The sequence below is a fragment of the Myxine glutinosa genome, chromosome 1 (genome assembly GCF_964187855.1).
Source record: "Myxine glutinosa chromosome 1, kmMyxGlut1.1, whole genome shotgun sequence".
Lineage (NCBI taxonomy): Eukaryota > Metazoa > Chordata > Myxini > Myxiniformes > Myxinidae > Myxine > Myxine glutinosa.
This window is the reverse complement of record NC_136261.1, coordinates 76,545,373-76,561,788: the sequence shown is the minus strand read 5'-3', so window position 1 is coordinate 76,561,788 and position 16,416 is coordinate 76,545,373. Positions and strand designations below refer to the sequence as shown.

The following is a 16,416-nucleotide window of genomic DNA, read 5'->3' as shown; positions in this document are numbered from 1 at the left end:
ATTGTGATAATTATTATTTTTGCCATTTGGATGTTGTTTCTCCATTCGCTGGCAGGTGGTGGAGATGGAGAGGCGCTGCACATAGATGGAGACCTAGACCATGGACGCAGCAGTCACTGCAACACCTTTGACAATCCTCCCCTGTGCTCTGAGAACTTCCGCATTCAAGTACTTGAAGTGTGGGCTTTTGGAAATGCTCAACCTTGAACTGTTGGAGAGAGACAAAGACTGTGAGAAATGCTATAGCGTGATCAGCAACAGCATGATCTTCAAGAATGTTACATTGGTTACATTAGCAGCCACATACACATTCCATAAACAACATGGAGCTCGGTGGTGGAGATAAAATTGAGAAAAGGAAAAATAAATATAAGGGGAGATGATAGGAAATAAAAGGGAAGGTGTGTGGAGTTTCGTAAGTGTAGCTACAAAGGAGAGGGCATAGGCGCAATAGTCATAGGGGGAAGCAGCAGTTTAGAAAGGTGGCATAACATTAGCTTTAAAGTTGATGGGATTCGTGTTTTTTTATTTTACATATGTTCACAAATGTTGCACACGCACACACACACACACACACACACACACACACACACACACACACACACACACACAACAGAGGTGGATACTTTGTTTGAGGCCTGGTAGGTCTCCAATCCCTCTCCTGAAACCCACCCACGTGTGGAGATAGCAGCTAAAAGCACCTTGCACGCACACATGCTCCTACACATGTATAAGTGCACACACTCATATATGTATATATATATATATATATATATATATATATATATATATATACACACACACACACACACACACACACACACACACACACACACACACACACACATACACACACACACAACAGAAGTGGATACTTTGTTTGAGGCCTGGTAGGTCTCCAATCCCTCTCCTGAAACCCACCCACGTGTGGAGATAGCAGCTAAAAGCACCTTGCACGCACACACGCACCTACACATGTATAAGTGCACACACTCATATATGTATATATATACGTATATATATACACACACACACACACACACACACACACACACACACACACGAAGATGGTAACTTTGAGACCTGGGAGGGCTCCATTCAACCTTCTAAAACCCGCCAATTGAGATAACAACCAACCTGAGAGGAAGTCGTTGGAGATGAGAGCAAAGAGAGGGGTGGGAAGAGGAAAGGAGCACGTTGTGGACGGAGGGAAGGGTTAGGGGTCAAATCTATACTGATTTTGCGTACATGGTAAATAGATGACCGTTTTCAATGATGGACATTTCTTGGTTCACTAACTCCCAGGTGTGGTAACATGCACCAACAATGTAGAGCATTTATACGATTGGGCTCAGCCGTTGTTGATTGGCATACACACACACACAACAGGCATTTTATTTTCCCTGCTGGAGTGGGGGTTAGCCTGTTGATTGGCATATCGTGGGGATTTTCGTTAGCATTCGGAGTGTGCAAGGAATCTTCTGGTCTCACTCCAAACTACAAATTTAAAAAAAAGTGCGAATAATATTATTTGTTTGAGTCGCACCAGAACTGTTATAGTAATAACTCATATGGGTGCACAGGACATAGTAACTCGTTTTGTTGCTTTATTTGGAAAAAAAACAACAACTTGTTTGCACCAATAGAAGCATGGGCTTTGTTTTATTTATTTTTATTTGTTTATTATATTTCTGCTATTTAAAATATATCTTTACTTTGGTTCACTTTTGAATGTGAAATGTTGTTTGGCTGGTGCATAAAGTTCTGGGCGCTTGCCATTGTTCCGTGACATTTGTCACACGTCACACGTGCCATGGGTCGATGCAAACTTTTGCACAGTTGTGATCTTCCGTCACTGTCGTGTTGCAATGGTAAGCCGTGCAATCCTTTTGGCAAGAACCTCGAGTCTCTCTAGTCGTGTTCTACCACAAATCTGTGGGTGTTTTGTAGATTGGTCGAACAGTCGGATGAATCTCCACTTGATGACGCAGAATACTGTTGTGGTTTCCTTCGCATTAACATCAACGTTTGAGATGTCGAAGGTATTGCTTGCACATTGCACAAGCTGTATCCACAATTCTTGTGAAATTGTGATGTTTTTGTTGCAAATATGTATGTTTTGCATTCATTTGTTGAATGGCATACACCTATCTACCTACCTACTGCCGTCTAATGTTACTCGTTCTGTGTGCACATTATAAGATATTACTGTGACGTACAAAGTTTGAAATTTGCTTTACTTTCCTGAGCTCCTCATAGTAATTGTGAGTAATAGTGAATTCAACCGTGGGTATTTGTACTTTTTATCATGGCCACTGCATTTGTTTGCATGGTTCACTGCCTGCACCTTGTTTGTTTGCAGATTGTTATTCTTTGGGCAAAGACTATTAGTTACTTACTTGCCAGTATGGTGCTTTTGATGAAGAAGCTTGAGTGAAGAGCAAATTCATCATGGACAAGTACAGGCTTGCTCTTTTCTTCTTCTCCTACTTCTTCTTCTTCTTCTTTGCTTTGCAGCACAAGTCTGCAGGGTAGCATCCATTGACTGAGGGCGTGGCTGTGCCGCTGATGCAGTGCCCTCTGCTGGTTAGGGCAGGAATTTGTAATTTTTTTTCATGGTGCCAGCGAGAACTCACCTACTCGACGCGAAGGACACCATGGGATCTTTTAACATCCACCAAAGTCCAACGAATGCCAGCTGAGGGAATACCCAGTTTAACGTCCATCTGAGGGATGACGTGCACATTGGTGCCTATGAATCACCGGGATGAAGTTTGAAGCTGGGTCGGGATTCACACCCAGGCTAGCCAGCTTAAAAGCGAGTTTGCGTACCTCTTGACCATGCTCTTAGCCCTGTGTTTTACATGAGCGATGGTAAAATAATTGCCAGTCTTAATCCAGCCATATTGTATTTTTACTTTCCCACTGTCGTGCTGTGTACCTGTTTATGATAGTTCAAGGTGAATACAAAAATAAGAACATTCGTAATGATTGTCTAAGATGACTCTTCATTATTCGGTGTTTTCTGTACATACCAGCGAGAGCCGCAGTGTAGAGAGATATTGCCAGCACATCTTTCTTGTCTTGTAAACATATTTTGGTGGTGGTGGTGGTGGTGGTGCAACGTTCGAAGTGTTTGTTCTGAGTATGTTTCATAAAAATAGTTTATCTTTTGTTGGTTTTATTTTGCTGATTTTAAATTTATTTGAATGATGCGGACAGTAACTTTGTTTTGATGCTGCTTTGTGGTTATGAGGTTGTATGTGAAAAGAAAGTGAGATGTTTGAGCGAAAAAATAATAATAAAAAAACAACTAAAACTATTGTTAAAACTCTTGCCTTGAGTGGTTGTGAATATGTTAACATATTAGTCATGCTTGAAAGCTTTGCTTGCTATTTGGGTTGTCCAGTCTGAGTTTGAATTCTGTGCAGCGTGTGAGGAGCACACCATCTTTCAGAAGAAGGTGTGGAGTCGGCTGTATTTATTTATTACCTCCCCCACCAAAGGTGGACGAGGTTTTTTTCACCCCTGTCTGTCTGTCTGTGTCTGTGAACAAGATATCTCAAAAGGTTATGGAATATGGACGGATTCGGACAAACCTGGTGGACAGGTTGGGTGTGTGACGAGGACCAATTGATTCGATTTTGTTGAAGATCCGTGAACGTTAATTTTTTTTTAATTTCCCAAGTGATTCTTCACCGTTGAGAGGTCGGGCCAAAAACGATATACAGGATGATACTTCAAAAAGTTGTGGACAGGTTATGTCGGTGACGAGAGCAAGCCATTTAGATTTTGGTTAAGTTCCGGATCCAGTTCCGGCCTATCAGTGGATACAAAAACTTTTCAGCCTGGTGTATGAAGCGACAAGCGGGGTTAAGCACTTGGGTCACTTCTGTCTGACGTTTGTAGATTGACAAACAGTGTATGATCAATGAACATGATTTCGATTGAATGTTATATTTTGAACAGATCGGAAAATTAACCTGCAGTGTAGCAGTACTTTGGCTCTGAACAAGCGCAGAGTCGTGACAATTTTTTTCGTCTGTCTGCCTGTAAAACACCATTGAAAATCGGTCCAAACAGAAAATGTACTGTTTTTCAGGATGTTATAAAGGACACAAACAACAGGTATGAATAACTAATGTAATGTGATAAACAGGTGGCGTACAGAACACTGGCATCAACAATGGTAAACTTCCGGATTTCTTTTTCCTCCGACCTTTAAAGTCTCTTTTATTTAAATTTAATTACACATTTGAACACTGTAGAGCACAAGTTGCCTTTTGTCGTTGTGTGTATGGGATCACACCCAAAGTTCGTGACTTTTTTTTTTTTTTACACTCCTTTCTCTCCTCCCCCCACCCCCCTTTGAAGCCTGGTGACCCCCCCCCCCCCCTGGGGCTTTTTTATCAAAAAAATTTGATACGAATGATGCAATTTATTTTAGCATTTATAAGACAATGTATAAAAAATTTACATTTTTTTTAGCATTTATAATAAACTAGGGCATGCCCGTACTATATATATATCTAAAATTATATCCCCCCCCTCTATTTACATGAAATGGTTTGGTCCAAAGCGAACGGCTTGCGAGTACGGTGACAATCCCCCCCCTCTATTTACATGAAATGGTTTGGTCCAAAGCGAACGGCTTGCGAGTACGGTGACAATCCCCCCCCCCTCTATTTACATGAAATGGTTTGGTCCAAAGCGAACGGCTTGCGGAGTTTGGTAAAGAAATCGCCATAACGTGCACAAACGCGCAGGAAAGCGAAAGAATCGCAAATTAGTTTTAATTAGTTTTAAAACATAGTTTAACGCCAACATAGCGGCAACATAGTTTGCCAACGTGAAATAAATGAATACGCTCTCAAATGTGCCGTCCGAGGCAGAGTCTGTTCGGCACGTTCGGCACACGTGATAGCTCGCTGCTCTCTGATTGGTTGAATCGTTTTTTGGACATAGCTCGGTAACTACTTGTCCGATTAATATGAAACCTTGAAAAGGCACATCCTCGGGTCCCCAGCAATATACCTGGCAAGTTTCAAGTATATCGAACCCGTGGTTGTCGAGAAACAGCGGTCACAGACATACAGACATACATACATACATACATACATACATACACACAGAGATTACTGGAATTATAGATAGATATATACGTATATATCTACCACAAAACACAATGTGTGTTTGGGTTTGTCTGTACCCCTTCATAAGAGTAGGTTTTTGAAGGCTTTGAGTAGTGCTTTAGGAGGGATTTGAGTGGGGAGGTTTAATGGGTAATCTTTGAACAGGACTGTCCACCGGTTAAAAGACCTAAAAGAGTCCGAGGACGCAAAGGACCCCGAAGACCCAATGGATCCCAAATACCTGAAGACCCAAAATACCCTATGGATTGTTCGACACAAAAGATCATGAAGACCCGAAGGACTCCGAAGACCCAAAATACCCCAAATACTGAAAAGACCGTGAAGACCAAATACCTTAAAGATCCCAAAGACCCAAAATACCCTGAAGACGGAAAAGACCCAGAAGACCAAATAGACCCAAACAATCCAAAATACTGAAAAGACCCTTAAAAAGACCCTGAGGACCGATCCAGTGGACCCCAAAGACCCAAATTATCCCTAAGACTCAAAATACACCAAAGATCCAGAGGACCCAAAAGACCCCGGTGACTGAAAGGATCGAAAAGACCCCTGACCCAAAATAATCCGAAGACCCAAAAAAACCCCAAAGACCCTTAAATACCCCAAGGATCCTGAGGACCCAAATGACTCAAAAGACCTAAAGAACCCAAAAGACTCAAATGACCCAAAAGACCCGAGGACTCCGAAGACCCAAAAGACGAGTAATTACGTCTCTTACATTGGAATTGTAGACGGTGGTTTGCAAATCGAGTCTCAAGGTCGGTGTCCAGAAGCGGTTTTTTAAAATCACAATAAGTACACGACACAGGGAGATGACATTTACTGAACGTGACGTGCAACATATATATATATATATATATATATATATATATATATATATATATATATATATACACAGTATATATATATATATATATATATATATATATATATATATATATATATATATATATATATATATATATACACAGTATATATATATATATATATATATATACACAGTATATATATATATATATATATATATATATTTATTAGCATTTATAAGAAAAGTCATAAAATTGCACTTTTTAAAAATCATTTATACCTTGGTCTTTCAAAGTGTAAATGAGAGATCCACATTGGATTTAGAGGCGGTGAAAGAAGTTTGCGGCATCATTATACCGTTTTGCGGTGTAAAATCACCACCGTCGTAAAGTAACTGTCCCCCGTCGCACAGCGGAGCGAAAGGGGGACTATGGTTTTCCCCTCCGTCCGTGTGTCCGTCCGTCCGTCCGTCCGTGTGTGTTTGCGTGCGGGCGTGCGTGCGCGCACAAGCGAAGGGCCGCATTCGAATTTGGTGTGTGTGTGCAACCCACGTCAAAATCCAAGATGGCCGCCGCCATGTATGTCTGATGCCATGTATGTCTGAACCTTGTGAGATGAATATCTTGAAAAATAAGCGAAGTACCAACTTCTAATCTGGTGTGTGGGTGTATCTCGGCACAAGGAAGAACGCTATTGAAAATTGGGTCGCCACGTCAAAATCCAAGATGGCCGCTGCCATGTACGTCTGAACCTTGTGAGATGAATATCTTGAAAAATAAGAGAAGTCCCAACTTCTAATTTGGTGTGTGGGTGTATCTAGGCACAAGGAAGAACGCTATTGAAAATTGGGGCGCCGCGTTAAAATCCAAGATGGCCGCCACCATATATATGTCTCAAACTTGTGAGCGAAATATCTTGAAAAATAAGCGAAGTACCAACTTCTAATCTGGTGTGTGGGTGTATCTAGGCACAAGGAAGAACGCTATTGAAAATTGGGTCGCCACGTCAAAATCCAAGATGGCCGCCGCCATGTATGTCTGAACCTTGTGAGATGAATATCTTGAAAAATAAGCGAAGTACCAACTTCTAATCTGGTGTGTGGGTGTATCTAGGCACAAGGAAGAACGCTATTGAAAATTGGGTCGCCACGTCAAAATCCAAGATGGCCGCCGCCATGTATGTCTGAACCTTGTGAGATGAATATTGTTGCGAATATGGAATTTGGCCTCCATATCCGCTTGTAAATATTCCCCTATTTTCTCCAATACTCCCCAACTTTCCCCAATCCCCCATTCCCTAGTCCCATTGCATGTAAATAACAATCAGTAGAGCCGACCTTCCCCTTATTCCCCCATTAAATGTCGTGCCCAGGTCCACCGCACCACACGTAGACAACTTTCGGACATCTTCCTAGTTATTCTTATTCTATGTCAGTTAAGGCCTCGTCTCCATTAATTATGACTCTTCGTTGCACCAGAATGTGATTATATGGCACCAGTAGTGAGTTTAGGACCTTTCCCATACCTCCTTCCATCTTCTTCCCCAACAATTACAACCACAACAGAGGAGATGGCAGCGGCGCGGGGGGAGGATGCGTCCTCACACCGGCTCGATTAGCGCCATTGACCACGCGCTCCACGGGGTTACCACGGAGGGGCTGGCTGTCAGCTCCTCCTCAAGGGCGGAGCCTGGTAACCCCCCGCACGCACCCAATGAGAAGCAACGTGCCGATTCCACGAGGCGGAGCTAACGAGCCGAGGGCGTGTCACTCCCCGCCGGATATACGCGGCCACATAGCGGACGTGACGGCTTGACGGGAGATGCGCCCCCAGCTGGAGAAAGAACGTTGCCTTGCCTACGACCGCTGAGAGGAAGAGAACCCGCCTGAGAAAGAACGTCACCTCTGAGCGCTGCGACGAGACCTCCCCGCATCTCTGGACCGGACCGGGTCGATTCTAACCTTTGAGCACAGGTGCACCTGGAGCCATCGCTACCCACCTGTCCTTTCCATCAACCCCCGTGTGAGTCAGCCGTTGTCCCGTTTGCCTGTCGTCTGTTGGGGAATAATATAAGATTGTGTCTAAGTGCTTGTCTTTCTATGTTGTACCTCTAGCCCCTGTAATCTAACCTTTTCCGTAACGAATATAATCTCCTCCGGAGGTCTTGAGAACCGTATCCCTGGTGTCGTCATTTTATAACCCAGCCGGGTGTCTTCTTTTTCTTATTGAGCCAGCGTGGCGCGGCTTCGTCAACGTCGAGTATAATCGGTAACTTGTGCAGACGTGGTCATACCAAAACCGCTCGGTAAACTAACATCTTAGCCACGTCTGTAACAATTGGTGTCGAGGAGTGAGATTCGGACCCGGGACTAAATTAGTTAGGCCCAAATTTTGGGAGGGAAAATCGAGCCGGAGCGCGTACGGCGCTCGACCAAATCGATCCGGAGCGCGGTCCCGCGGTTACTGCGCTCGACGAAATTATAACAGCAAAATTTGGATTGGTGTTACGAAACTCGAATTTTGAAAGTCGCGCTATGGCGGATCAAGACGGCTGGGGTCCGGTAGGGGAGAGTGAAGCAGGGTCGGTCCAGGACCAAATTGAGGGACATGAGGAGAGCGGAACAGCGAGGGTAGCAGGCACGCAAAATGGCGCCTCGCAAGAGCGCGCGGTAGCCGAGCCCGCTGTATCAACGGGCTTTAACATGCAGCCGATTGACATACAGGCCCTCATTGCGCAGCTACAGGCAGCTGTACAGATGAGTATGGGGAGCCAAATTGAGCGATTGAGTGAGCAAATGGGGGTAATGAGGGACGAAGCGAGGGGTACCAGTGGGAAGTTAGACAATAATTTTGAGGGGTTAGACAACGGGATAAAAGAGGTGAAACATGGGTTAACGGGGGTAGAAAACAGAATGGCCGCTCAAGAGAATCAAATGGAAGGGATGCAAAAGGGGTTAGAGGGGGTAGAAAATAGAATGGCTGCCCAGGAGAATCAGATAGAGGGAGTGAAAAATGGGTTAGAGGGGTTAGAAAACAGTATGGAAGGCAAATTGAGGGACATGAGGGACCAAGCGGAAAGGGAAGTTAAACAAATGGAGCAGCAGATAGAGGGGGTCAGAATGGGGGTAGAAACCAAACTGGATGCTCACAGGGAGGAAATGGAGCAGATGAGGGTGGCATCTGGGCAGGAGATGCAAGTGATGGGAGAGGAGATCAGAAGAGGAGTGAGTGAGGAGTCGGAGGAGTGCGCGAGGAGGTGAGGCACTGTGAGGAGCACATGGAAAAGGAGGTGAGAAAGGGGACTGTAAAGTTACAAGGGGGCATAGAGGACCTGACGCAGGAGGTGGAGCAGCTGACGGTGGGACAGACGGAGTTAGTGGAGCAGGTTCAAAGGAACACTGCGGTATTAGGAGGTTTAAAAGTGACACAGAAAGAACTAAAAGACGACTTGATAGCGACGAAGAGGGAATGTCAGATGGTACGTGAGGGACTGACAACGAGGTTGGACGAGGTGGTAGAGGTAATGGAGACGAAGGACCGGCAGGTGAGGACGCACATGGAAACGGTCAAGGTAGCCTTGGAGGACGAGCTTGAGGAGACGTACCGGGGAATAAAAGAGGTGAAGCACAAATTAGAAGAAGTGGAAGAAGGGATGAGTGAAATTAAGAAGCGACGGAGAGGGGATAAGAAAGAAATAAAAGAGGAGATAAAAGAATTGGTCCAAAGTCTGTGTTTGGATCGTGATGATGTGCTCATTAACCGGATGAGGGATTCGCAGGTGATGGAGGAGAAGCGAAGAGGAAGAGGACCCGGTGTAAGTGGTGACCAATATGGTCGTGCGTATGATGCGCCAGGTGATTTAAGAAGCTTGGGGGTCGAGATGGACCCGGGTGTTCGTGAGAGGCCGTTGGTGAAGTGTGCGACAGGTCTGGTGTGCGAAAAAGGAGGTGTGCGAGAAAGTCCGACTCTGGGGTGTGTGAGGAAAAAGTGTGTGCCAAGGAGTGAGGGTGCTGGCGAGAGTGAGTCGGTCGTAGCGCGTGTGCGAGGGAGCACATGGGAGCGCGGTGTGGTGAGTGTTACAGAGGGTGTGACGGGAGAGGGTGCGCAGGAGTGTGCGCGAGAAAGGTGTGTGACGGACAGGTGCATGAGGAAAGAGTGCGCTGTCAGAAGTAAGGAAGAGTGTCCACCTGTGGCGAGTGTTACAGAGGGTGTGACGGGAGAGTGTGCGCGAGAAAGGTGTGTGACAGACAGGTGCATGGGGAAAGAGTGTGCTGTCAAGAGTAAGGGTGAGTGCGCTGTCAGGAATGGAGGTGAAAGTAGTGAGAGTGACATGGAGCGTGAGTTAGTTGTGACAGGTGAGCGAGGATGTACACCTGGGATGGAAGGATGCACACCTGGAATGGTAGAGCGTGAGTGGGAATGCACGCTGGAGTTGGTGGTGAGGCACGTGATTGGGTGTGCGAATGAGGGCACACCTGTGATTGTCACAGAGGAGGTGACCGCGGAGGGGGCGCGAAGCGGTGTATTGGTGAGGTGTGCGAGCAACGAATGTGTGCCAAAGTGTTCGGTGGTCAGGTGTGTGACCAAGGCTGTGAGTGGAATGGGTGTACCTGGGTGTGTAAGGAAAGGTACGAGGAGCATGGGCACGGCTGGATGTGTGAGCAAGGAACGGGCTGCGGGACGTAAGCATGCAGGTGAAGCATCGACGTTAGACGGGGTAGAGTTTAGAACGACTTTTAGCCGAAGCAGGCCCTCGGTGCGTGCCGGGCCTCGCTTTGAACGGCCGCGTCCAGGCTCCACTAGGCGGAGCTGGCAGCCCGATAGGAAGGGTCGTTATGGCGACCACGTTTTGTTGAGACGTGCCGGCAGGTCGAGATCGGGACATTGGATGGCTCCACGCCGAGGTGATGCGTGGGATCTCGGCCCGAGTAAGCCCCCGTCCCTGCCCCGAATGCCGGACGCATCCAGCCGCCGGCACAAAACAACCAGTATCCATTGCTTGGCTTTACGAAGCCGGGCTTTGGACAGGAATTGGCGCACCGAGAGGCATTAGTGAGTAGACTGGGTGATGAGGTTAGTGTTTTGGCCCCAAAATTAGAGAAAAACAAAATTTGATGATTGGCAAAGGATTGGCAGAGTGATGATTGGTAATGGTACAGTGATTGGCAAATTTTTAATTTGTTGAAATTTGATGTGCAAAATTGGTAGTGAGAGACCCCCGATGTGGTGGGATGGCATCCCTGCCACCCTTCCCATGTAGGGGGCAAAGGAGCAATAGTTTATGGGGTGTATGGCAGTGAAAACTAGCCCGGGTGGGTTAGGTTATATGGATAGGGCCCTAGAAGATGACATTAGGTGACGTTAAGGTTAGTTAGTGACTGATACCTGTAGTGGGGACGCAGGTAGATTAGTGTGGATGATAATGACGTGGGAGCGCAATAGTTTAAAGGGACGACTGGGAAGCGCAAGTTTCAGAAGGGAGTAGTTAGCTGAGATGATGCTGTGTGTGTGAGAATTGAACAGGTGTGATTGCACAGGTGTGCAACTGGACAGGTGTGTGGAGCAGTGTATGAGTAGTGAGTGTCGTGGATCAGCGCGAATGCGCTTGGGGAGAGAAGGGTGCAGGTGGCACCAGGTGTGAGAGCACAGGTGTGCAAGTACAGGTGTGTGGAGAGAGTTGGAGTAAGTGGTACGGAGTGGTGTGCATGGTGCGAAGGAGTGGATGGGGGAAGAGTGGACCCCTTTCACGAGTACCCGGGGCGGGTAGTGTAAGTGTTAGGTAGAGGGTGCAGGTAAATTGTGGTTGGATATTGGCATTTGTGGTGCGGTTGCAGAATGGTGTTGTGGATGGGTGCATTAGTGTTGTGGAAATGGCTGGGCGTGTAGCCTGTTAGTGTGTGTAGTTGGTTGGGCACTCCACCACTGTGAGGATGTCGGCCAGGTGAGGCCGCAGGTGGGCTCTGGGAGCCGGTAGAGTTGTGGATGGGGCCCGAGGATCCGGAGGATGGACCCGGGTAGCCCAGTGCCAGAGAGGGCACCGAGTGGGGAGAGTGCCAGAGGGCCTTCCCCAGGTAGTTAGGTTAGGGTAAGGAGCAGGTAAGCTCGGAGGCAACCGCAGTGGTGGAGGTGTGCAGGTGGGTAGACCCACTGGGAGAGGTACACGCCACAGCCCAGAAATTGTGCGAGGGCACCGGGAGATGAATCGGGGGAGTGAGACCCCAAATTGAAGAGCACCACAGTTTGGCCAATGGGAATTGGTTTTTAGAACCCAATAGTGTAAGAGGGCCAATGGTTTGGCCGGAGAAAGACCCCGGGTAGTGTAAAGTTAAAGTCATTTAGGAAATAGTTAGGATTGATGAACCTGTCGCACCATACGCAGCCACTTACCTGTGGTGATGATGAGGACTCCATACCTGTGTTTTCTTTGTTTGTTGCAGGAAATGAGATTGCTGTGTGGATTTGTGAGACGCATCACGACGTGGATGAGACATTGGGGTGATTCCATCTCTCCCTCCCTAGGAGGGACTGATGTTGAATTGGTAATGGCAAATTTTGATGTTGAGTTGAAAATGGCAAATTTTGAGGAGAGTTGAAAATGGCAAATTTGATTGGTTAGGAGGGAGAGAAGACGAATTTGGTTTATGGGAGGAACGGGGAAGACAGTAGGGATGTTTGTTGATTTGTAAAGTAGATGTTTATGGGTAGTGTTGTGTTTTGTGGATACAGTAAGGGGTAAGGGAGGGGCCATGTAGGTTACCTGGTGGGGGGGGGGGCGTACGATAGGAACGTACCTGTCTCACCTGGTTCCCATGTGCCCCCAGTGGGCATCACCTTACATTGCGTGCACTTTTGCGCCCTTACCACCTTACTCACTTGTCTGCTTCTTTTGTCTCCCACCTCCGAGGATCTGGCTTTGGGGTAGAGAGAGAGGAGAGAGAGGTGCTGGCTGCGCAGTTGTGGGCCTGCACTTTCGCTGTTTGCTGCCGGGATCGATACACCATATGGACCGCAATGTTTGTGGCCACCCACAATGGACCGCAGTTCGTTTGCGGCCAAGCACCACCCGGGGATGGACCTATGGGTCAACGTGGCACCTATGCCATAAAGGTGAACCACTGTTAATTAACACCACTGAAGGCCACACGAAGAGCAAGAGACACCTGCAGGGTTAGGGGTTGTCGAATTTATTTTTATTCCAATGAACAATGGTGACTGCACCGATTGGTGGTGGGGTGGTGCTTTTGATGCTGGGAAAGGGTGCTCTGCACGTTATTAAAGGCCGTCGGCCACAGAGCACTCGTGGGTTGGTGTATCGATGCTGGCAAGCGCGCTCTCTCTATGCATAACATCTGCATGTGTTCCTCCAAAGACAGGTCCTGGATCGTAGTGTAGATATCAGCGTAATCTTGTAAATAATGCTCCCTACCGGCTGTATGTGTAGTTTGCGAATTCTTTCCGGATTCGGTTATCCTGTGGGTGTGTTTCTGTGAGGAGAAGGGTGCAACGTCGCAGGGGGACATATTTACTCATTTGTGAATATCTGTAAAACTGTCGCACTCAGGGTAGAGTTAATAGTAGAGGGAACTACATTGCGTGCCACACTAAAGTAGGTAAAAATTTATCGGGTCGGGACGCCCCGAGGGTAGAGAAGGGTGCAATGTTGCGAATATGGAATTTGGCCTCCATATCCGCTTGTAAATATTCCCCTATTTTCTCCAATACTCCCCAACTTTCCCCAATCCCCCATTCCCTAGTCCCATTGCATGTAAATAACAATCAGTAGAGCCGACCTTCCCCTTATTCCCCCATTAAATGTCGTGCCCAGGTCCACCGCACCACACGTAGACAACTTTCGGACATCTTCCTAGTTATTCTTATTCTATGTCAGTTAAGGCCTCGTCTCCATTAATTATGACTCTTCGTTGCACCAGAATGTGATTATATGGCACCAGTAGTGAGTTTAGGACCTTTCCCATACCTCCTTCCATCTTCTTCCCCAACAATTACAACCACAACAGAGGAGATGGCGGCGGCGCGGGGGGAGGATGCGTCCTCACACCGGCTCGATTAGCGCCATTGACCACGCGCTCCACGGGGTTACCACGGAGGGGCTGGCTGTCAGCTCCTCCTCAAGGGCGGAGCCTGGTAACCCCCCGCACGCACCCAATGAGAAGCAACGTGCCGATTCCACGAGGCGGAGCTAACGAGCCGAGGGCGTGTCACTCCCCGCCGGATATACGCGGCCACGTAGCGGACGTGACGGGAGATGCGCCCCCAGCTGGAGAAAGAACGTTGCCTTGCCTACGACCGCTGAGAGGAAGAGAACCCGCCTGAGAAAGAACGTCACCTCTGAGCGCTGCGACGAGACCTCCCCGCATCTCTGGACCGGACCGGGTCGATTCTAACCTTTGAGCACAGGTGCACCTGGAGCCATCGCTACCCGCCTGTCCTTTCCATCAACCCCCGTGTGAGTCAGCCGTTGTCCCGTTTGCCTGTCGTCTGTTGGGGAATAATATAAGATTGTGTCTAAGTGCTTGTCTTTCTATGTTGTACCTCTAGCCCCTGTAATCTAACCTTTTCCGTAACGAATATAATCTCCTCCGGAGGTCTTGAGAACCGTATCCCTGGTGTCGTCATTTTATAACCCAGCCGGGTGTCTTCTTTTTCTTATTGAGCCAGCGTGGCGCGGCTTCGTCAACGTCGAGTATAATCGGTAACTTGTGCAGACGTGGTCATACCAAAACCGCTCGGTAAACTAACATCTAAGCCACGTCTGTAACAATATCTTGAAAAATAAGCAAAGTACCAACTTCTAATCTGGTGTTTGGGTGTATCTCGGCATCAGGAAGAACGCTATTGAAAATTGGGTCGCCACGTCAAAATCCAAGATGGCCGCCTCCATGTATGTCTGAACCTTGTGAGCGAAATATCATATCATAGCATGTTTTCTGCATCTTCCACTTTGTCAACTCACATCACTTCACCGACGGGGGACCGAGGCGTAACGCTTGTTGAATATTAAATTACCTGTTGAGGTAAAGAATAAATACGTCATGCACACGTATATCATACGTCTCGATCATTTAATTTAGTGAAAATATACAAGTAAATGAAATGAAATGTAAAAGTAAAAATGAAATGTGTGTACCCTGGTTAGAATAGGTACACCGTATCCCTGCGTGTCGTAAGAGGTGACTAAGAGGGTTGGCGTCAGGAAGGGCATCCGGCCATAAAAACATTGCCTCAAAAAGAGAACCATGACAATTACCACTACATATGAGCAGGGTACAGCCCAAAGTGGATATTGGTTTCTGGGGTTTGGGACATGGAATGTCGGGACAATGACAGGGAGATCAGGAGAAGTGGTGGAAGTATTGATCAGAAGAAGAGTGGACATATGTTGTGTGCAAGCGACGAGATGGAAGGGAAGTGGTGTGAGAATGGTGAAGGGTAGGCAGGGACAGAAATACAACTTTGTGTGGCAGGGGTGCCCGGAGGGCGTGAATGGTGTTGGTGTCCTGTTTTCTGAGGAGTTTGTAGACAGTGTGGTGAGTGTGACTAGAGTGAGTGATAGGTTGATGATGGTGAAAATGATGATTGGAAAGCTCTTGGTGAACGTCATCTCGGGATATGCTCCGCAGGTTGTTCGGAGCGATGAAGAGAAGGACAAGTTCTGGTGTGCGATGGAGAAGCTGATGGAAAACGTGAAAGATGAGGAAGTTGTTGTGGTAGGAGGAGACCGAAATGGACATGTGGGATGGAGTATGGACGGTTTTGAAGGAGTTCATGGGGGTTACGGATATGGTGTGAGAAATGGAGAAGGTGAAAGGATTTTGGAGTTTGCTGATGGAGCTGATTTGTAATACTCAGTTCCAGAAAGGGGATAATAAGCTTGTTACATACATGTCCGGTAGGTTGACGACAACCGTTGACTACCTGATGGTGCGTAGGCGAGATAGGGGGCACCTCCGGGACACAAAGGTGATCCTGGGGGAGGAGGCTGTTTCACAGCACCACTTGGTTGTTTGCGACATAAGGGTGAAAGGTGCGAGGAGAGCTCGGCGGGTGAAGTACCAACCGAGAATGAAGGTGTGGAGGTTGAAAGAGGTGACAGTAAGGGAGGCATTAAAAGAGAGGCTGGGAAGGGTAGAGGATGATGTGGTTGAGCTTGAACGTGGTTGGATGTCAATGAAAGATAGTCTGTTGGGAGCCGTTGGTGAGGTATGTGGATGGACAAAAGACCACTGAGGCACTCGGAAACATTGTGGTGGGATGATGAAGTTGGAAAGAGGATTGATGAGAAGAGGAAGAAGTTCAAGGAGTGGCAGAAGGCGAAGGGTACAGGAGCAGAAAAAGCAGAGCATGAAAATTATAAGGCAGCCAAGAAGGCTGCAAAGAAAGAGGTAGCAAAGGTGCAGGAGGCATGTAGGAAAATGTTCGGAGAACGCTTGCATTTG

At 47.1% G+C, this 16,416-nt stretch overlaps 1 protein-coding gene across 7 annotated transcripts in view; it reads left to right on the top strand.

Annotated features, from left to right (window-relative positions):
- TBC1D24 (TBC1 domain family member 24) overlaps positions 1 to 3,336 on the top strand; it is a 102,564-nt gene extending 99,228 nt beyond the window's left edge. For 2 of the 7 annotated variants that reach the window (XM_068113505.2, XM_068113473.2), the window contains one exon: positions 56 to 3,336. In XM_068113505.2, coding sequence (XP_067969606.2) covers positions 56 to 207 — 152 coding nt within the window. In that variant the 3' untranslated portion in view covers positions 208 to 3,336. The remainder of the gene's footprint in view (positions 1 to 55) is intronic. The other 5 variants (XR_010984087.2, XR_010984082.2, XR_010984085.2 and 2 more) reach the window with 5 other exon arrangements.
- Positions 3,337 to 16,416: the final 13,080 nt, after the last annotated feature.